This window comes from Nicotiana sylvestris, chromosome 9 (assembly GCF_000393655.2).
Source record: "Nicotiana sylvestris chromosome 9, ASM39365v2, whole genome shotgun sequence".
Classification (NCBI taxonomy): Eukaryota; Viridiplantae; Streptophyta; class Magnoliopsida; order Solanales; family Solanaceae; genus Nicotiana; species Nicotiana sylvestris.
In genome coordinates this window covers 4,300,545-4,323,160 of record NC_091065.1, presented here as the reverse complement: position 1 = coordinate 4,323,160, position 22,616 = coordinate 4,300,545, and the positions used below count along the sequence as shown (strand labels likewise).

At 41.1% G+C, this 22,616-nt stretch overlaps 1 protein-coding gene across 1 annotated transcript; it reads left to right on the top strand.

The window, feature by feature from the left end:
• The first annotated feature begins 16,992 nt into the window (after window positions 1-16,992).
• LOC104226843 (kirola-like) lies at window positions 16,993-17,911 on the top strand. Its single transcript, XM_009778922.2, has 2 exons — window positions 16,993-17,203; window positions 17,640-17,911. The coding sequence occupies exons 1-2, from the start codon at window positions 17,017-17,019 to the stop codon at window positions 17,894-17,896; spliced, it is 444 nt and encodes a 147-aa protein (XP_009777224.1). The 5' UTR covers window positions 16,993-17,016; the 3' UTR covers window positions 17,897-17,911.
• Window positions 17,912-22,616: the final 4,705 nt, after the last annotated feature.

The following is a 22,616-nucleotide window of genomic DNA, read 5'->3' as shown; positions in this document are numbered from 1 at the left end:
TCGACCCTTGTGAGGTTGAGGCCCTGAATTTGTGTTCTTGATCTTAAGACATGGTTTTAAGAGTTATATATAGCAATTTATTGGAAAGGAAAGAACTCATTTAGTGTACGAATTTTATGCTTGGCATACATTACATGCTTATACTACACTATTGCACTAAATCTGAGATACAACCTGTTGCCTTAGGCATACTCTTATCACCATCCTATATACACAATCTAACATTCAACTAACATTCATTGATAGTTATCAGGCCTGAAGGCTATCTCCAACATCCAAAACAGGCATAAAATTTCCTACATTACATGATATTTAAAAGGGCAAACTATGTATATAAACAAAATTCTTCAGGTCTTTCATTTACATTCATGCTCAAATTTCCAGCTACATCTGACAGTGTATTGGGTGTGTACCTGGTATAGGAAGGAAAGGAAGAAAGAAAGTGATCAGTTGAGTAGTATGCAACGAATACAGCAGCAACAGACACACAGCAACAACACAGCAACAAAATCAACCAACAAAGATGAAGCTCCCGAGTAGTCGAGCAACAAACAAAAAATCCCAGAAACAGAGTAGGAACCAGCAGAGACAGCAGAGTATTCAATGTAAACACCCCAGCAATTCAACAACCACAAGCAGCTCAAACAGGCAACCAACAGTAATTGGCCAAGACAGCTAAACCAACATAAACTCTTATGTAATTTTCAGACAGTGTTTGGTTACAATATTCTGAGACTTTATGTTTCTTGTTTTTCTTTTTTGAAGACTAAGAAATGTCCAGCCCCTTTTTAAGTTCTCAAATGGCCTATTTATAAGCCAAATGACTCGGTGCAGCTAGGCTGCCCTCATGCTGCAACTTGCAGCCTGCCCATACCCTGTTAAAGCCCATGCCTAAGCATCTTTGGTGCCAGCCCCTTTTGTTCCCCACGCCTGGTTTTGTTTAATCAGGAGTTATGGACATCATTTTATTATTCAATTTAAGCCCCATACCCTTGTGTCTTGTTCCCCATTGGTATTAGTTTAATCCTAAATTAGTACCCTACTTGTCAGCCCATTTATACTAATCTTTTCTGTCTTTTTCAACACCCCAGAATGCCCTTGTTAACCCTGGATTATTACTGCCCTGCCTATTGCAGCATCAGGGCACTTTGGGCTTTGAACATTCGATTTCAGAACTGCCCCAACCTGGCCTTTAATTGTTTACAATGTAGTTACAAACTACCATTCATGGGTAATGCCCAACATTCAAATCACAATACAGGCTCATTAGTCATGCGACATTATTAGCTCATTCGATTCATTAGTTATAGAAAACTAATCGACGACATTTATCGAGTCGACTATACTAATTATAGCAGGTAATAATCAGTCGCTCGCATATAAACAATACGTTCAGGGACCTAAGGGGTATCAGACAACTTTTGTTAAATTACTGGGCCTATATGAATTAGTTCATTTGACGACTAATCTAACTGACGATCATGTTTATCACAGAGTGTATTCAGAACAAACAGAAGACAATCGACCAAATAAAAGGCCTTTAACAGAGATGGAAGAAATCCGAAATAAAAATAACAACATAACAAACAAACACAACAGAACATGCTGACAACTTAATTAGAACTAAAACAAAAGAAAGAAAAACTTACCAAAAAGGTTTGAAATAAAAAATGACCCAAATTCTGATTCAACTTCGAACCCTTGAGGCCGAACAAACTTTAATCAGGGTGTTCTCACATGAGAACACCTTGATTAGGGTCTATTAGACCTCAAACCCTTGTCGAAAACCGGCCGGATTCCCCAGGTGCATGTGTTCTAAGGTCTGGATTTCCAGATCTGATTTTTAGGGAGTTGTGGGTAGATTCGGACCAAACCAAGCTTGGTTTGGTCACGAGGAAGGTCAGGGGAGTGTCTGGTATGAAGATGGGGTGGTTTGGCATAGGTCCAGGTTCGACTCAAATCTTCAAATGAAGATTCGAGTCGAAGGAAAGTGATTCGAGTCTAGGGAGTAACAGATCCATGTTCAGGAGAGTGAGGGGGTCTTAGGGTGTTCAGGAGGTGGCCACCGGCGTCCATGCCGCCGGCTTTAATGGCGAGGGAGACGGGGGCGGCTAGGGTTTCTAATGGGAGGTCCGGGTTTGAGCTTGGGGACGAAGGGGTGGGTTGTTGGTATAGGGGGCGTGGGTGTAAGGGAAGGTTTATATATGGTCTATGGGATTGGATCTGAGCCGTTAGATCATACGATCTCAACGGCTTGGATCCGAGGGTGAGAAATGAGACGGGGTCGTTTGGTAGTGAAACGAGGTCGTTTGGTTTAAATGAGGGGTTGGGTCAGGCTGGTTATTTGGGTCGGGTTTTGAAACGGGTTACTGATAGAGGTCCTGAGCCGTTGGATTGGCCTGGACGGATGGCTCAGATCGAACGCCCTCATACGGCGTCGTTTGAATTGCTGCTTAGGCAGCCGGTTTTGGACTGGATCAGTGCTGGTTGGGCCTGTTTTCGTTTCATTTCTTTTGGGCCCAACCGATTTCCTTCCCCCTTTGTTTTCTAATTTCATTTTTCTTTTAAAACAAAAAAAATAAAAAATAAAAATAAAAAAATAAATAAAATAACGAGATTAAAACTAAACAACAATGCAACATTTTAACACAATTATCACAAAATATTTAAGTAAGTGAACTAAAAGCCTAGAACGAACGATGCGCATATACATATATATATTTTTTTGAATTTTCTTTTAACGACAGGCATTTTTGTATTTTTTGTTTGATAATGTCTAGATGCAAAATGGACAGACCTACAAACGACTAATAACACATGTCACGAAAAGGAAAAAAAATTGTACAGCGAAGCCATTTGTTACTATTTTTCTTTTGTTTTCCTTTGGGAGTGATTGCTCGTGAAGCAAAAATCACGTGCTTACAGCTGCCCCTCTTTGCACGAAGACACGAAGGGTTTTCGCGCAAAGATAAAGCGAGTGATTTTGCCCGTCCGAATACTCCGTGTGAAGCATTTTTTTGAAAAAGATTTGATCGAACCTTTGCTTCAGAGGTTTCCTACATATCCTGGGCTGAAACAGGAATCAGGTTAATGTAGTTTGGGAAATTTTGGTAGCTGGGACTACCGTGTGACTGTAGTGCTTGCTGTCGTTGTGCGCTGTTGCATGCTGCTGTAGGATGCTACTGCTCAACCGATCTCCCTGTTACATTGCTCTAAAAGGAAAACAAGAAGCTAAGCTAGACTGAGGATCATGAGATCTTATCCTTTTTCCACTTGTTCTTGCTGCCTTGCTTTCTTGTCGGCTAACGCTTTCCTCCGATGCCTTTATCTTGTTACTTTGGGAGAGGATGCTGGTCCCCCGCCTTTCTGAATGCCAGTTTTCATCACTTTGTTTGATTTGCTGGGAACATGGATTTCTTCTTTAAATCTTCCACTGGTTTCTTCTGTGGTATGTCTCTTCATCAGTATTGTCATACTGGGCATGTTACAATGTTTCCGAACTGCTTCTTCTGAGACGCGTTCTTTCTTCCTTTTGAATGTGCGCTTGCTTTGGCAGACTTCTGCTTCTTGGCGCTGGGGATTTTATTGTTTTTCCTGCTTGGGGCTCTCTGTTGTAACCTTTCGTCTTCAAGTGGGGCTACTGATTCCAAACTCTAGAGCTAAAAGTATTCCCGCATTATACTGGTGGGCGACCTAGAACTTAAATGTATTCCCGCATTATACTGGTGGGCGACCTAGAACTTAAATGTATTCCCGCATTATACTGGTGGGCGACCTAGAACTTAAATGTATTCCCGCATTATACTGGTGGGCGACCTAGAACTTAAAATGTATTCCCGCATTATACTGGTGGGCGACCTAGAACTTAAAATGTATTCCCGCATTATACTGGTGGGCGACCTAGAACTAAAAGTATTCCCGCATTATACTGGTGGGCGACCTAGAACTTAAAAGTATTGAAATTGTTTCCCCGTTCTTCCGAGAAAATTTTCGACAATCGGCAGAAAATTTTCTGCCCCGGTTTTTGGTGACTTCCACGGCGTTGCATCTTGCTGCCATCATCAATTCTTTGTTCTCCTGCTGGGGATTGGTTTTCAATTTATCCCCTTTTCTGCTTTCTCTTTGAACACATGATGTGGGAGTCTGCTTCTAACTCCCGAAACCACTCCCTTTTGGAGCTTACTTCTTCCAAAATTTCCGGGCACAATCCCTGCATTGCCTGGGACCGGCCTTTAAGACTGTTTGTATTATTCTGCATTGGATGAATTCCCCTTCGATTTCTGGTAGTAAGCTTTGAAAAATCCTTTCAAGACACATTTTAGGAAAAGAGATAAAAGCTAAAAAAAGGAGAAAATCTTTCTGAACGAAAATTTTGGTGGGAGAAGAAACTCAAAAGAACTTATCTGGAGGATACGACTGGTCCCCGTAATCATGACGTGCACCAAAGATTCCCGACCCAGTCTATTTGTATCAATCGCTTTGCCCGATGGTCTGACTTGCTGGGGATGATAAAGGAGTGTCCGTTTCGGATGTTGTAGCTTTTGCTGATCTGTCTTGTCGCCTCATAGTGCCCTTCGAGGGGTTTTCACTAATGAGACTCTCTCTTTTCTCTCATCTCCCGGCACCTTATGGTGCCTGTGAAGGTTTTCACCAATAAGACTCTCTCATTTCATATCCCTCCTCTTACATCGCCTCTCGGTGCCTGTGCAGGTTTTCACCGATAAGACTCTCTCATTTTATTTCTTTCGAGGATTCGGGGTGTTGTAGATATGACCCTCTCTTCCGGGGATTCTTTTGACTATCAACCCATTCCCAGTCTTACGATCCTCTTCTTTGCTGGGGATCAGTGTATTATCCTCGGCCTTATTCGCCGGATTTGGCATCTCTCGAACATTGATCGGGAGGTCTTTTGGATGTTGATGTTGGTTTTGGTGTGGGATTGAAGAAAGGCTACAAAAATGAAAACAATTTGAAGGGTGATGTGCTACAACTTTTGGAATCAAACCTTTGTTGGAACTTAAAACATAACCTCTGCCCCAGTTTTCTTGCTTGGGGAATTTATTTTTTATGCTTATGTTGAGCTATGTGCGTTACGCACATTGTGCCTATTATGCACACTATGTACATTATGCATCCTATATTTGCTATGATGCATACTATGACCGAGCCGTGAGGCGCCTACGTATCCTCTTTGAGGAATCAGGTCAAACGTAGTTCCCACGGTTTTGTCATTTGTGATTTTATCTTCTTCCTTTTTTCTTTTCATTTTTTTTCATGTCTTTTTCTTTTCTTTTCTTTTTCTTTTCTTTTCTTTTTTTTCATATCTTTCCCATTAGTGATTCCAAAAGAGGGGTATTGAAAGAATTGCTTAAGGCTCAAAGGGGAAAGCAAGGGTTAAAAGTGTTTGGATAGAAGAAAGAATTGTCTCCGTCATCTCATTATTCAGCAAATGCCAAATACAAACAAATAAACCAAAAGTTGCCATAATTAAAGAAGTTATGCGTAATATCTCTTGACTGCATCTGAATTGATAGCCATGTCGACACATCTACCTTCGACATCTGTCAAACACAAAGCACCATTGGACAATATTCTGGTCACGATATAAGGCCCTTGCCAATTTGGGGCGAATTTGCCTTTCGCCTCGACCTGATGTGGGAGGATCTTTTTCAATACCAGCTGCCCTACTTCAAACTTCCTGGGGCGCACCTTCTTATTATACGCTCTTGCCATTCTCTTCTGGTACAGCTGACCATGGCACACTGCTGCCAATCTTTTCTCATCTATCAGGCTCAACTGTTCCAATCGAGCTTTGACCCATTCATCATCATCAATCCGGCTTCAGCGACAATTCGGAGGGACGGAATTTCGACCTCCGCTGGTATCACGGCCTCAGTTCCATACACCAACGAATAAGGAGTTGTGCCTGTGGAAGTCCGGACGGTAGTGCGGTAACCCAACAAGGCAAATGGTAATTTCTCTTGCCATTGTCTGGATCCTTCCACCATTTTTGCAGTATCTTCTTGATATTCTTATTGGCTGCTTCGACTGCTCCATTTGCCTTAGGACGATATGGGGTGGAATTGCGGTGTGTAATCTTGAATTGTTGGCATACCTCTCTCATCAAGCTGCTATTAAGATTCGCACCGTTATCCGTGATGATCACTTTTGGGATCCCAAATCTGCAGATGATATGGGAGTGAACAAAGTCCACCACTGCCTTCTTGGTTACTGATTTGAAGGTTTTAGCCTCAACCCATTTGGTGAAGTAATCAATGGTCACTAGAATGAACCTATGACCGTTGGACGCTGCTGGCTCGATGGGCCCAATGACATCCATGCCCCATGCTACAAACGGCCAGGGTGCTGACATCGTATGTAACTCTGTTGGCGGAGAATGAATCAAATCTCCATGTATCTGGCACTGATGGCATTTCCTTACGAAAGTGATACAGTCGTGTTCCATGGTTAGCCAATAACACCCTGTTCGAAGGATCTTTCTTGCCAATATATATCCGCTCATGTGTGGCCCACAAACTCCGGCATGTACTTCCGCCATAACCGTCGTTGCCTGCCCGGCATCTATGCATCTCAACAATCCCAAATCCGGGGTTCTTTTGTACAATACTCCTCCACTGAGGAAGAAACCATTCGACAAACGCCGAAGGGCTCTTTTTTGGTCTCCAGAGGCATGTTCTGGATATATCCCCATCCTGAGGTATTCCTTGATATCATGAAACCAGGGTTCGCCATCTGCTTCTTCTTCTATGGCATTGCAGTAGGCGTGCTGATCACGGACCTGGATGTGTAGAGGATCAACATACATTTTGTCAGGGTGGTGCAGCATTGATGCTAAGGTGGCCAAGGCATCCGCAACCTCATTGTGAACTCTCGGGATGTGTTTGAACTTCACCGATCGAAATTGCTTGCTCAGATCATGCAAGCATTGTCGGTATGGTATGAGCTTTAGATCTCGTGTTTCCCATTCACCCTGAATTTGATGTACCAAGAGGTCCGAGTCTCCCAAGACCAAGACGTCTTGGACATCCATGTCAGCAGCCAAGCGCAGACCCAGAATGCAAGCCTCATACTCGGCCATATTGTTGGTGCAATAGAAGCGTAGTTGAGCCGTAACAGGATAATGCCGTCCTGTTTCAGAAATGAGTACTGCTCCTATTCCAACCCCTTTTGCGTTTGCAGCTCCATCGAAGAAAAGCTTCCAACCCGGTTCCTCAGGTAATTCCAACTCATTCGTATGCATCACCTCTTCGTCAGGAAAATACGTTCTTAAAGGCTCGTATTTTTCATCAACGGGATTCTCTGCCAAATGGTCTGCCAATGCCTGGGCTTTCATGGCCGTCCTCGTTACGTAGATGATATCAAACTCTGTGAGCAGTATTTGCAACTTTGCCAACCTTCCCGTGGGTATAGGTTTCTGAAAGATATACTTCAATGGGTCCAAGCGGGATATGAGATAAGTAGTATATGAAGACAGGTAGTGCTTCAACTTTTGAGCTACCCAAGTTAGGGCGCAGCATGTTTTCTCGAGTTGAGTGTACTTGACCTCATGCACTGTGAATTTCTTGCTAAGATAGCCGAGGATGGGAGCTGTGTACCGGTAACCAAAAGGCCATCCGATTTTGCAACTCCTCCGAATCCTCGTTCTATTTTGGCATATGACACTAACAGAAAGAAGCCACGACCAGCGTGCGCTCCTCAAGAGAGAAGAGAAGGGTTTCGGCACAGTTTATATATACAGTCCAAATAATATCAAAGCAGTAAAAGCAGCATTTAGCACATTAGGCTCAAACACGTAAAAAACCAGATAATAATAAAGCCAAATAATAACAATTATTTCCAGCTCGAATTCTTAACCCTGAACCAGTGGTTCTGGGTCAAAAGAATCCCCAGCAGAGTCGCCAGAGCTGTCACACCTCCTTTTTCCGCACCCGCGGGGGCGCAAGGGAGTTTTTTCCAATTCAAGGACAATCGAAACGGGATTGGTTTATTTATTTCAGAGTCGCCACTTGGGAGATTTAGGGTGTCCCAAGTCACCAATTTTAATCCCGAATCGAGGAAAAGAATGACTCTATATTACAGTCTGCGTACCAGAAATCCGGATAAGGAATTCTGTTAACCCGGGAGAAGGTGTTAGGCATTCCCGAGTTCCGTGGTTCTAGCACGGTCGCTCAACTGTTATATTTGGCTTATTTATCTGATTTTAAATACAATATGAACTTGTGTGAAAATTTTATCTTTAAACCGCTTTTATCACTTTACTGTTTTTATCAGGAATTGCAACGTTGTGAAAATGTATCTCGGACCGCGTTACAATCAATGTACCCGTGGTCGTCGACATACTTTGACTCCGTTGAGATTTGGATTTGGGTCACATCCGTGCGCACCCGAGTTTAAAGAAATTATATTATTAAAGACGCGCCTAAAGTGACTAGCGTATTTATTTTGGGTAAGACCGTGGAATTTTACTAACGGTCCATCCCGAAGTCCAAATAATTTTTAAAGCAAATATTGACTGAGGGCCCCGCAATTTGTATTTTTTATTTGGCAAGGCTCATCTCGTTCTTTATTTTTAATGAATTTGCAACGTCATGGACATGCATCTCGAACCACGTCACAGTCAATGTACCCGTGATTAGAAACACATTTCGACTACGCTGAGAATTGGATTTGGGTCGCATAAATGCGCACCCGAGTTTAAGAAGGTAAGATTTATTAAGGCGCGTCCTAAAGGGTCTATCGTATTGTTATTTTAGGAGGGTTGTGAGATTTGCTAAACAACCCGTCCTGGAACCTAAATGCTTCGATAATATACATTTAAACAAAGGCCCCGCATTTGCACGTTTTGTTTATTTTCATCGAGGCTCATCTCGTTCTTATTTTAAAAGGATATCCTATAGCAACTACGTTTCTTATCGCGTTTGTCCTTATCAATTGAAAACAGTAGATAGTCCTAATTAATTACATGCTTGCAAGTTGTTTGTAACAACATTCAGAAATGCCTAAAATCAGAAACGAGGCTGTCCGAACAAGTAATCACAGGGCCCAAATCCAGCCCAGTGTGATTGGCCAGACCTGGACCACTGCTTGTTCGAAGCAGGCTGGCTTGGCCTGTTTTGGCCTGAACTCGACCCTTGTGAGGTTGAGGCCCTGAATTTGTGTTCCTGATCTTAAGACATGGTTTTAAGAGTTATATATAGCAATTTATTGGAAAGGAAAGAACTCATTTAGTGTACGAATTTTATGCTTGGCATACATTACATGCTTATACTACACTATTGCACTAAATCTGAGATACAACCTGTTGCCTTAGGCATACTCTTATCACCATCCTATATACACAATCTAACATTCAACTAACATTCATTGATAGTTATCAGGCCTGAAGGCTATCTCCAACATCCAAAACAGGCATAAAATTTCCTACATTACATGATATTTAAAAGGGCAAACTATGTATATAAACAAAATTCTTCAGGTCTTTCATTTACATTCATGCTCAAATTTCCAGCTACATCTGACAGTGTATTGGGTGTGTACCTGGTATAGGAAGGAAAGGAAGAAAGAAAGTGATCAGTTGAGTAGTATGCAACGAATACAGCAGCAACAGACACACAGCAACAACACAGCAACAAAATCAACCAACAAAGATGAAGCTCCCGAGTAGTCGAGCAACAAACAACAAATCCCAGAAACAGAGTAGGAACCAGCAGAGACAGCAGAGTATTCAATGTAAACACCCCAACAATTCAACAACCACAAGCAGCTCAAACAGGCAACCAACAGTAATTGGCCAAGACAGCTAAACCAATATAAACTCTTATGTAATTTTCAGACAGTGTTTGGTTACAATATTCCGAGACTTTATGTTTCTTGTTTTTCTTTTTTTGAAGACTAAGAAATGTCCAGCCCCTTTTTAAGTTCTCAAATGGCCTATTTATAAGCCAAATGACTCGGTGCAGCTAGGCTGCCCTCATGCTGCAACTTGCAGCCTGCCCATACCCTGTTAAAGCCCATGCCTAAGCATCTTTGGTGCCAGCCCCCTTTATTCCCCACGCCTGGTTTTGTTTAATCAGGAGTTATGGGCATCATTTTATTATTCAATTTAAGCCCCATACCCTTGTGTCTTGTTCCCCATTGGTATTAGTTTAATCCTAAATTAGTACCCTACTTGTCAGCCCATTTATACTAATCTTTTCTGTCTTTTTCAACACCCCAGAATGCCCTTGTTAACCCTGGATTATTACTGCCCTGCCTATTGCAGCATCAGGGCACTTTGGGCTTTGAACATTCGATTTCAGAACTGCCCCAACCTGGCCTTTAATTGTTTACAATGTAGTTACAAACTACCATTCATGGGTAATGCCCAACATTCAAATCACAATACAGGCTCATTAGTCATGCGACATTATTAGCTCATTCGATTCATTAGTTATAGAAAACTAATCGACGACATTTATCGAGTCGACTATACTAATTATAGCAGGTAATAATCAGTCGCTCGTATAAACAATACGTTCAGGGACCTAAGGGGTATCAGACAACTTTTGTTAAATTACTGGGCCTATATGAATTAGTTCATTTGACGACTAATCTAACTGACGATCATGTTTATCACAGAGTGTATTCAGAACAAACAGAAGACAATCGACCAAATAAAAGGCCTTTAACAGAGATGGAAGAAATCCGAAATAAAAATAACAACATAACAAACAAACACAACAGAACATGCTGACAACTTAATTAGAACTAAAACAAAAGAAAGAAAAACTTACCAAAAAGGTTTGAAATCAAAAATGACCCAAATTCTGATTCAACTTCGAACCCTTGAGGCCGAACAAACTTTAATCAGGGTGTTCTCACATGAGAACACCTTGATTAAGGTCTATTAGACCTCAAACCCTTGTCGAAAACCGGCCGGATTCCCCAGGTGCATGTGTTCTAAGGTCTGGATTTCCAGATCTGATTTTTAGGGAGTTGTGGGTAGATTCGGACCAAACCAAGCTTGGTTTGGTCACGAGGAAGGTCAGGGGAGTGTCTGGTATGAAGATGGGGTGGTTTGGCATAGGTCCAGGTTCGACTCAAATCTTCAAATGAAGATTCGAGTCGAAGGAAAGTGATTCGAGTCTAGGGAGTAACAGATCCATGTTCAGGAGAGTGAGGGGGTCTTAGGGTGTTCAGGAGGTGGCCACCGGCGTCCATGCCGCCGGCTTTAATGGCGAGGGAGACGGGGGCGGCTAGGGTTTCTAATGGGAGGTCCGGCTTTGAGCTTGGGGACGAAGGGGTGGGGTGTTGGTATAGGGGGCGTGGGTGTAAGAGAAGGTTTATATATGGTCTATGGGATTGGATCTGAGCCGTTAGATCATACGATCTCAACGGCTTGGATCCGAGGGTGAGAAATGAGACGGGGTCGTTTGGTAGTGAAACGAGGTCGTTTGGTTTAAATGAGGGGTTGGGTCAGGCTGGTTATTTGGGTCGGGTTTTGAAACGGGTTACTGATAGAGGTCCTGAGCCGTTGGATTGGCCTGGACGGATGGCTCAGATCGAACGCCCTCATCTGGAGACGACTCGAGATCCTGTCGACCTACTAGAGCATAGGTTCGATTTTGAGCACCACTCGAACTCGGCACTGCACCTCTACCCCTACCACGACCTGTCGACTGCTGAAAACCCCGTGCTGGAGGTCGAACTGATGAGGAAGAACCAGACACAGATCCAGTCGGCTGAGCCATACCATCACCTCCTCTATTAGGACAATCCCGCATCATATGGCCAGGCTGCCCGCACGAATAGCATGCATCAGAACCTCGACGACACAGTCCAAAGTGGGCCTTGCCGCACTGATCACAATGTGGTGTTGGGGGTCTCATCTGACTAGTATCCCTGTGATGTTGCGAGCCAGATGCCCGCGAACTCTGACCTGGACCAGAATAGGATCGATCATATCGAGGCCTCTGAAACTGTGGAGGAGCACTAGCTACAGGTGGCGCCGAACTCCTCGAAAACTGTGGCCTGATGCGGCCTCTGAAGTCATCAGAATACCCTGCAAATCTCGCCCTCTTATGCTGGCCTCTATCCTGCTCCCTAACTGCCCTCTGCTGGCGCTTACGATCCTCTAGGGTCTGGGCATAAGCTTGAATACGGGAAATATCCATGCCCTCCACCAAGGAGGCTGTCGTACACTCATTTATTAGATGTGGTCCCAACCCATTCACGAACATATGCACCCTATCACTCATCTCGGCCACCATATGGGGAGCATACCTTGCCAAAGAATCAAACTGCATACTGTACTCTCGCACACTCATATTACCTTGTCTAAGGTTCAAGAACTTATCAGCTCTAGCTCGTCGTATCTCAACTGGCAAGTAGTGACGAAGAAAGGCCTCAGAAAATTCCTTCCACACAGCTGGAGGAGGGTTCGGACCCCCGGATCTCTCCCAACTATCATACCAGAGAACCGCTAAATCCCGTAACCGATAAGAAGCCAACTCTACTGCCTCTGTATCACTAACATGCATAACCCGAAGTGTACGATGAACTTGGTCAATAAAAGTCTGTGGGTCCTCCTTGGGGTCTGATCCGGTAAACACTGGAGGGTCTAAATTAATAAAATCACGAACTCTTGTACTAACTGGTTTCTCAGCAGCACCTGTATTCTGCCTCTGATCCTGAGCAGCTACCAAGCTAGTCAATAACTGCAAAGCACTCCGCATATCCTGGTCTGGAGTGCCAGACGGAGGAACTGGAGGCGCTGGGTGCCTTCTAATATCCTCTGGAGGAGATGGAGTAGATGAGGTATGAGAGGGCATCTCACTTTGAGCCTCACTTTGTCCTGCTCTGACTTGGGGCACCTGACTGGTACCCTCTCCCGCTGCTGTATCAAGCCGTCTACTAATCGTTTGCTTCCTAGTCGAAGGCATCACTGGAAAAAAACAAGGTGAATATTAGAGACGAACACTTACGACTCAACTCTACGCACGATCTAGATTCAGGAAGAAGGTAACAACCCTAGATGTCATGTAGCCTCCTGATTATAAATGTGGCGCGCTACACATCCATAATCAAGACTCTACTAGACACGGCTCATAGACAACCCCTAGGACAGACTTGCTCTGATACCAAGTTTGTCACGACCCAAACTGAAGGGCCATGACTAGCACCCGACCACACTTGCCGAGCACCAACGTACATTTCATCTAACCTTCATTATTATCTTTTAAGGCTGACAAGATCAATATAAATGGTAGACCTAGATCATGGACAACCAGCAATAAAATATGACGGCATGAACATACATAGCAGGGGATGACCAGACAATCAAGAAACTACATATAAGGTATGAGCTACCATGCTACTATGAAAGACTATACAACAAAAACTAGCCGACAAGGCATACCAAACTATACATGAGCCGACACCTGTCTATGAGCCTCTAAAAGAACATAAGTGTTGCAACATAGCTGGAACAGGGCCCCGACATACCCATAATGTCTATAACAAAAATTGCATACCAAGACCAAGGCAAGTCCGGAGAAGGGATCTCGCCAATCACCGCTGAACTGGACAGTCTACTGTGGTGGGGGAGCTGCACCTGCCTGTCTATCAGGACCTGCAGCACGACATGCAGCGTCCACAAATAAAAGGACGTCAGTACGAATAAAGTACTGAGTATGTAAGGCAAGGAACCATAAATACGATCAGTAATGTAAGCAAGGATAGAGAATATACAACCTGTAACATCTTAGTACCTCTGAGGGCTACTTACATGAAATGCATGATACATATGTATAAATACATAAACCTTTAAAGCATTCGCCTCTGTGGGCATCATCATCATCATATCGTACCCGGCCATAATAGGCTCGGTAGAATCGTACCCGGCCACGTGGAGCTCGGTAAAACCCAACTGATCAGTGGTTGCACAATAGGTGCCGTACCCGGCCAACTATAGCGTGGCTCGGTAGAGTAAAATAGATACATATATATAATGCATGCTCGACTCATGGAATCACATTCTAAACCTTTCGGAGTGACGTAAGGTCGGTATCCTCTATACACGTTATTAGGACTAACTCTTCACTATGAACCTTATAAGAATCAGGAAGTACCAATAACATTGATAACATAAGAATAAGAGAAGCAACATTAACATCAATCGTTCCATAAGAGGGAAAACAATGTAAGTACTGCTAGCTTCTAAGAGTAGAGTATCTTGGAAGCTCGTTCATTACATTATGTACAATCGGAGTCGTGCAAAAGAAGGAAAGGGATAGCCTCACATACCTTGTATATACTGCCCCAATCTCAAGCTATGCAATTGTCAAAACTCCTTAGTCTACAATAAGAGAAACGATACTATCGTTATCATTTAAGCGTCATAACTATTATGTATCGACCACAACCTATTTTACGATGAAACGGACAGCACCTCCCCTATATATATGACCTCACACCATTCAAAACAGTCACCAAACAGCCCAAACAACATCAATAATAAACGTATTGAGCCTCCCAAAATAGTCCACACACAGCCTAATCACTCCATACATACGACGACCACCGTAGTCGTGTCAAACAACCTGGAAATGTTACGAATAACTATCAGCCCATAACCCTACATATATATGGTGTTTCTCCACACCCTTCCTCCTCCAAAACTCCACAAGATAGTAGTAAAATACGCAGCCCAACAACAACGCAAAACAGTCCACAAAACAATAACATTACTACCAAGCCTTTCGATATATATCTCACAAGTTCTAGCTTCAATGGCTTAGCCGCAACTTGGATAATCTTAAATACATATAGAGTAAGAGGTTCCTTACCTTTATACAGAAAGAACAACTCCAATTTGACCTTAAATTTCCATGAAATATCCCTCCAATGCTACCTCCCACACGAGCTGAAACGACACAAAAATGAGCAACAACAAGAAGAACAAGAGACTTACTAGCGCCACGGAATTCCCGACACTTGATTTGTGTTGTTTGCCCTTTTTTTGGGTCTTGAATCTTGAGAGAACCTTGAGAGGATGTTCCTAGGGTTCTAAGGTCTGAAAATAGTGAAAAGAAATGACTTAAAATGGGTTGGAGGCATCCTATATAGGTCCAAATATCTTAAACCGACTTAGTGGGCCCCATAGAGAGGTGCTTGGCGCAGTCTCGCGAAAATGTGAATATCTCTCTACTCCGAGATCGTATCGATGAACGGTTTAATGCGTTGGAAACTAGACTCATAGATCTTTAATTTGGTTGGTAGATCACCCCGTAATTCCTTGTAAATTATGAGAAAAGATTAGAAACATTTGACCTAATGTTTAAGTAAAATTATGAACCTAAGTTGCGACAACTTTTGTCGACTTTTGTTTCATAACTCGTTTGACTTCAAGACTTATGATACGGATATTATATGATTAAAATACCTTAATAAATGACCTCTTGAGTGTATTAAGCACCGCTAGATTACCTGAAAATACGAGTTACAACATCCTTGATTCGTTTAACTTCTAATACTGGTTAATCACCCTTATACACTCTTGTATCACTTAAGACCAATAGGATTGACTTCTTATCATCTCAAAGATAATTCCTTTTTGGATTTATGTTAACTAATATATGTCATGAACTAACACATGTGGATATGGGTTGTAATAGCATTCCTCTGTTTTATGTATGGGTTTGACCATTTATTAGGTTTAAACTCTCTTTACAGTTTTCATGAGATAGGATTTCCATATAATGCCATAAAGTTGAGGCGTTAATTGCACTATCTTATCGTGACGTGACTGAGAAATTATACTATGTATATAAGATTAAAATTCTTTTTATGTATATATATTAAAGGTGGTTAACTTTTCTTCTTCTTTTTTTAATGAATTCCCTTGGTGACAAATCTACCTCCCTTATCAATCTATATCAATCAATCTCAAAAGGGTTTGACAGTCTAGTGAAGTGCGAAGGGAGCATATAGCTCTATTTGGTTTGCGTTGTACCAAAAAATGTGACAAAGTCTCAGACTTTTTAAATGTTAAATCATCTCCTTACAATAGGGCATTTTATGTTTGTTCTAATAAAATATGCATAAAACTGCTCTTTCGTTCAGCATTTGTAATATTTCTGTAGTTTTTGAAAAAGTCGCCCCAAAAACAAATTGTTTAAAGAGTCTGTTAATTAGGTTAGCACAAGATACATTGCATATAACATCTTAATTAATATATTTCTTAATTTCTAAAAAGTCACATTATTTTTCTAAAACTGTCCAAAGAATCCTTAATTACGTTAGCACAAGATATTGTGCATAACAAGATTTTTCATGTAGGCAATAATATGTTGCACTTTCAACACAGTTTTTTTAATGTTAACAAAAACTTTTAATCATGAGACAACACCGATGCGACAGAAGGAGTACACATACCAAGAATATCGTTTACAAAGAAATATTAGGTGAAATTCAACAATTAGAATATTTGTATATCATATATTCATCGTCTTTGCATATTTGGAAAATATTGAATTCAGCTACTGTATCAACGTAATAACATTCATTTTCATCATTTAAACAAATATTGCATTAATTTTAAGATTAATTGCTATTTTACAATAGTTTATTTTTCTTCTATACATTTTTTATTGATAGAAAACACATGCAACTCTCTTACCACCTTATCTTCTTGTTGTTACCATTTGCTGTGTCCGTTTCTTTTTATTTTTTTCTTGAGCCGAGGGTTTATCGGAAATAGTTTCTCTACATTTACAAAGTAAGGTTAAGGTCTGCGTACGTTTTATCTTATCCCGACCTTACTTTGTGAGATTGCACTGAATTTTTGTTGTCTCTTGTAATAGAAAATACATGCAACACATGTAACTAAAACTTTAATTACCACTTGTCTGATAAAGATATTGCTTTTTTAAAATACATGATATATTCAAGTTCTGAACATTTTCTCACCACTTATTTAATTTTCACAACTTATTGCTATTCCTAGGAGAAGAAAATATGGGTGTGAATGGAAAGTTGATTGTTTCAATGGAGGTGAAGTGTGAAGGACATTCTGTTTATGATATTTTTCACATTAATACTCATCTTATACCCAACATAACCCCTAGTAAAATCAAACATTTTGAGATTCATGAAGGTGAAATCGGAAAGGTTGGTTTGGTTGCTAGCGAGATATATAACGAAGGTAACACACATCCCCACCTGCCTCTCTTTCTCTATATATAAAAATTACGGAGGTCATTTTCCAAGAAATATTTTGAGAAAAGGAAAAAAAAATTCTTTTCACTTGTAGGTGGAAGTCATTTTCTCAGTTAAAACTATGTTAACTGTTAATTTTACTTTGCTTGCTCCAACAAACGCTTTGACATTATTATTAATCTTTGTCACTCAAAAGTTTCATAAATTGTTATTATTATTATTTATAATCACTTTATATTATTATCATTGCTTAATAATTCTTTTGAGATTCATAAAAATAATTCCATTCGGATAATTTTTGTAGAAATGAAAATAAAAAACAAAGGCAGAAAAGAAATATGAAGATATTATTTTGTAAATATTTATATCTTTTATGAGAAATTGGTCAGTTAAATATTATTTTTGTATTTTAATGATTATAGATGGAAGAGAGAAGTTTATGAAGCATATAATTGAAGCCACCGATCCTCAGAAGAAATCAGGCACTTGGAAAGTAATTGAAGGAGATTTATTAGAATTGTATAATTCCTTCATTATTAGCATATCTATTGAAGACCAGTGGACTACATGGACATTTGTGTACGAGAAGAAAACTGAAGATACCCCTGAGCCCCTTGCTTTCATGGGTGTGGTCATTGATATCACCAAAGATGTAGAAGGTCACCTTCTCAAGAAATAGAAGTTCTATGTTGAAGGTATACATATACATATACATATATATATATATATATATATATATATATATATATATATATATATATATATATATATATATATATATAATGTTTGTGTTTGTGTTGAGTGATGACGATTTGGCAATATTGGCTTGTTCTAGCTAGCCAGCATGTGAAATAAATAATGTTGTGATGTATGCCAGTCTGCTTCTATGAATGTATTTTCAATGATTAGTATAGGTATAAGCTATTGTGAAATTTTCGATTCCGGCAGTGTTGAAGGAATTTTATATATGAATGGATGAATTTGTTAAAAAAATAATATGTACAATAGAATTTTGCTAGAGTTGTGCATACATTATCCTTAAGAATATTTTGCCTATATAGTGAATAAGATAACTAGGAGTTATATGAGTTATAGTTCATTAAGTGCCGATAGAGCTTTTGGGAGGGGTCATGTGATTTTGGGAACCACAATCACATTTTCTTTTGGGCAAAAAGGCATATTTACCCTCTGCTTTAGCAAATTGTCCACGTTTATTCCATATTTCACTATCGATACAAATACGTCCTTACTGTTGAGAAAGTAGATGTCACGACCCCAGTTCGACCTCCGTGAACTATCGTGACGGCACCTAGTCTTTACGACTGGGTAAACCTAAAAATGCGGGAAATAAGATAATTTGCGGAAGAAATAATTAAAAAAAATTAAAATAACGAAAGGAAACAATATTTAAGATGCCGCTCGACATATACAATACAACTCTCTGAGCTAACAACATTTTTCAAAACCCAAAATCTCATGAAACCACAAGCCTTTGAATATCTACAAGTTCTAACTCCAGAATGACTAACAAAATAAGTACAGAAGGGCTAATACTCAAAGAGAGAATAGAAAGGGACTCCTCGGTCTGCGAACGCGACAGATATACCTCGAAGTCTCTAGGAGAGTCGTCTCGCTTCAGGGATGATGAAACTGAATGGAAATACCTGGATCTATACATGAAAAATATGCGCAGAAAGGGTATGAGTACACCACAACGGTACTCAGTAAGTGCCAAGCCTAACCTCAGTCGGGTAGTAACGAGGAAGGTTGGGTCCTTACTGAGATTAAATGAAAAACAAGGTTTAACATTGTAGAGCAAAACAATATAAATAACTACAACAGTAAAGGTAACATAGGATAGAAATAACAGCAACAACTACTACCGGGGCAAAGTAAACACAGAAAGAAATACAACTCAACACAGAGATAACAATCGGGATCTCCCAGGATACTGTCACGTAGTCCCAAATATAAATATCCAGTGGATCTCCCGGGATACCATCCCGTAGTCCAACTTATAATGTGAGGGGATCTCCCGGAATACCGATCCGTAGTCCCAAATATAAATACTCAGTACAGGGGGAATTTACCGGGTATAGTCCCGTAGTTTCAATGTAAAAGTGTAGGGGGATCTCCCGGGGATATCGTCTTGTAGTCCCAAAGTAAACACACAACAACAACACGAAGAATACACAATTCAATTTAAATTCCATACCAAGGTAAAACAGGTATTTCTAGCCTATCATGTTGCACATAATCCAAATAAGGCAGTTTGAGCAAGTAAGACAATTAAATCAATTAGACATGCTTTTCTAAGCTAACAACAAGCTTAACTTGCAAGTAGTATAAGAAAAAAAAGAAACACAATTAAAATTACTTAAAGAAAATAGGGTTTTTCAACAATTAGCACAAGTACGCACTCGTTACCTCACGTACAAGGCATTTCAAATATCAATGATACCAAATCCTAAGGGGAGTTCCCCTACACAAGGTTAGGCAAGCCACTTACCTCGAACCGGCTCAAAGTCAACCCGAAACCACGTTCTTGCCACGAGCACTCAACTCCAAATGGCCCAAATCTATTCAATTTAATTGCACAATGTAAATAACATTTCAAGTAACTGATTCTACAAAGAAATTCTAAGCTAATACGCGAAATTAGGTAAAATGACCAAAACGCCTTTCCGACTTACGTTTCAGAATCGGGTAAAATTTACATTTCCAGAATCCTCTCACTCTCACGAGTTCAGACATATAAAAAGTACCAAAATTGGACCTCAAATGGTCCCTCAAATCATCACTTAAAGGTCTCTAATTAATCAAGCCCTACCCTCAAATTACCATTGATTTTCCTTAAATTTTCATGCTTATAATGATAAAAATCACCTCAATAACGAGTTTAGGGACCAAAGATCTTATCCCAACGAATTCCTATGAAAATTGCTTTTGAAAATGCTCCCCAAGGCTTCTTCCCGTTTGGAAAGAGGTGAAAATAACATAAATTTGCGAAGACAACTATTTATATATTCTGCCCAGCTAATCCACTTCTGCGGTCATGGGACCGCACCTGTGGTCCCGCTTTTGCGAAACAAAGGCCACATCTGTGACAGATCACTAAACTCAGCTTTCTGCACCTACGACTCCCCAAACGCAGATGCGGTATCATTTTAACGGTAAAGCTCCCTCTTCTGCGGCTCCTGCTGTTCCTCCCCTTTTCTGCTTCTGCAATGATGCCGATGCTTCTGATGCTACGCACCTGCAAGACCCAAGCGCAGGTGAGGTTATGACAGAAGATCAGTAGCTAAAGCTACTCAAATAAATCCCAATTCTTCTGACAACCTTCCGAAACCATCCCGAGGCTCCCGGGACCTCGACCCAAAAATGCAAACAAGTCTAGTACCATTGTCACAAACTTATACAAATCCTTAAAACACCTAAAATAACATCAAAACGATGAATCACCCATGGATTCAAGCCTAACAACTCCTAAACTCTAAATTTACGCTTTCAATGAAAAAGTCTATCAAACTTCTTCTGAATGACCTGAAATTTTGCACACACGTCACATTCAACATTACGGAGCTACTCCAACTTCCGGAATTCCATTCTGACTCTCGGATCAAAATCTTTCTATCGAACCGGAAACTTAAAAAATTCAACTTTCGGCATTTCAAGCCTAAATTAGCTACAGAGCTCCAAAACACAATCCGAACACGCCCCTAAGCCCGAAATCACCAACGAAGCTAACAGAACCAACAGAATTCCATTTCGTGGTCGTCTTCACACTGTTCTGACTACGGTCCAAATTCTAAACTTAAACTCCCATTTAGGGACTACGTATCCCAAAACTCTCCAAAACCCCAAATAAATCCTCCCGACAACCCACAATAGTAGAGACAAACATGGGAAATGCAGTTAATAGGGGATAATGGCGTTAATTTTTAAAACGACTGGCTGTTTCATTACATCCTCCCAACTTAAACATTCATTCGTCCTCGAACGAGCATAGAGACATACCTGAAGTGGTGAAAAGATGAGGGTAACGGCTACGCATATCCTGCTTGGTCTCCCAGGTCGCCTCCTCGACCGGCTAACCCCGCCACTAAACCTTCACTGATGTAATGTTCTTTGACCTCATCTTTCAAACCTACCTGTCCAATATTGCCACTGGCTCCTCAACGTAAGATAGATCCTTATCCAATTGGATTGAACTGAAATCTAACACGTGCGACGGATCACCGTGATACCTCCAGAGCATCGAAACGTGAAATACCGGATGAATTTCTGCCAAGCTGGAAGGTAAGGCAAGCTCATAAGAAACCTCCCTAACACACCACAATATCTTAAAAGGACCAATAAACCTCGGACTCAACTTCCCTTTCTTCCCAAATCTCATAACACCTTTCATAGGCGAAACCCAAAGCAGAACCCGCTCTCGAACCATATAGGAAACATCACGGACCTTCTGGTCCGCATAACTCTTCTGTCTAGACTGGGCTGTACCGAGTCTATCCTGAATCACCTTAACTTTCTCCAAAACATCCCGAACTAATTTTGTACCCAATAATCTAGCCTCACCCGGCTCAAACCAACCCATCGGGGATCTACACCGCCTAACATATAAAGCCTCATACAGTGCCATCTGAATGCTGGACTGATAGCTATTATTGTTGGCAAACTCCGACAATGGAAATAACTGATCCCAAGACCCTCCAAACTCAATCACACACGCATGGAGCATATCCTCAAATAATCTGAATAGTGTGCTCGGGCTGTCCGTCCGTTTGAGGGTGAAATGTTGTACTCAACTCCACCCGAGTACCCAACTCATGATGTATGGCCCTCCAGAACCATGATGTGAACTAAGTACCTCCATATGAAATGATGGAAACTAGGATACCATGCAGACGAACAATCTCCATGATATAAATCTCCACCAACTACTCTGAAGAATAGGTAGTACACATAGGAATGAAGTGCACAGACTTGGTCAGCCAATCCACAATCACCCAAATGACATCGAACTGCTTCAAAGTCCATGTGAGTCCAACTACGAAGTCTATGGTGATCCGCTCCCACTTCCACTCCAGAATCTCTATCTACTGAAGCAATCTACCCGGTCTCTAGTGCTCATACTTCAGCTGTTGAAAATTGAGGCACCGAGATACAAACCCAACTATATCTTTCTTCATCCACCTCCACCAATAGTGCTGCCTCAAATCCTTGTACATCTTCGTGGCACCCGGACGAATGGAATACCGCGAACTATGGGCCTCTTCTAGAATCAACTCCTGAAGCCCATCAATATTGGGTACATTGATCCGACCTGCATCCTTAATACCCCATCATCACCAATAGTCACATCTCTAGCATCACCGTGATGAACCTTGTCCTTGAGG

Bases quoted from the DNA above. Each gene is read 5' to 3' on its own strand.
- LOC104226843 (XM_009778922.2), top strand. From the start codon at position 17,017: ATGGGTGTGAATGGAAAGTTGATTGTTTCAATGGAGGTGAAGTGTGAA. The intron at 17,204-17,639 runs GTAACACACATC...TAATGATTATAG, and splicing joins TAGCGAGATATATAACGAAG to ATGGAAGAGAGAAGTTTATG.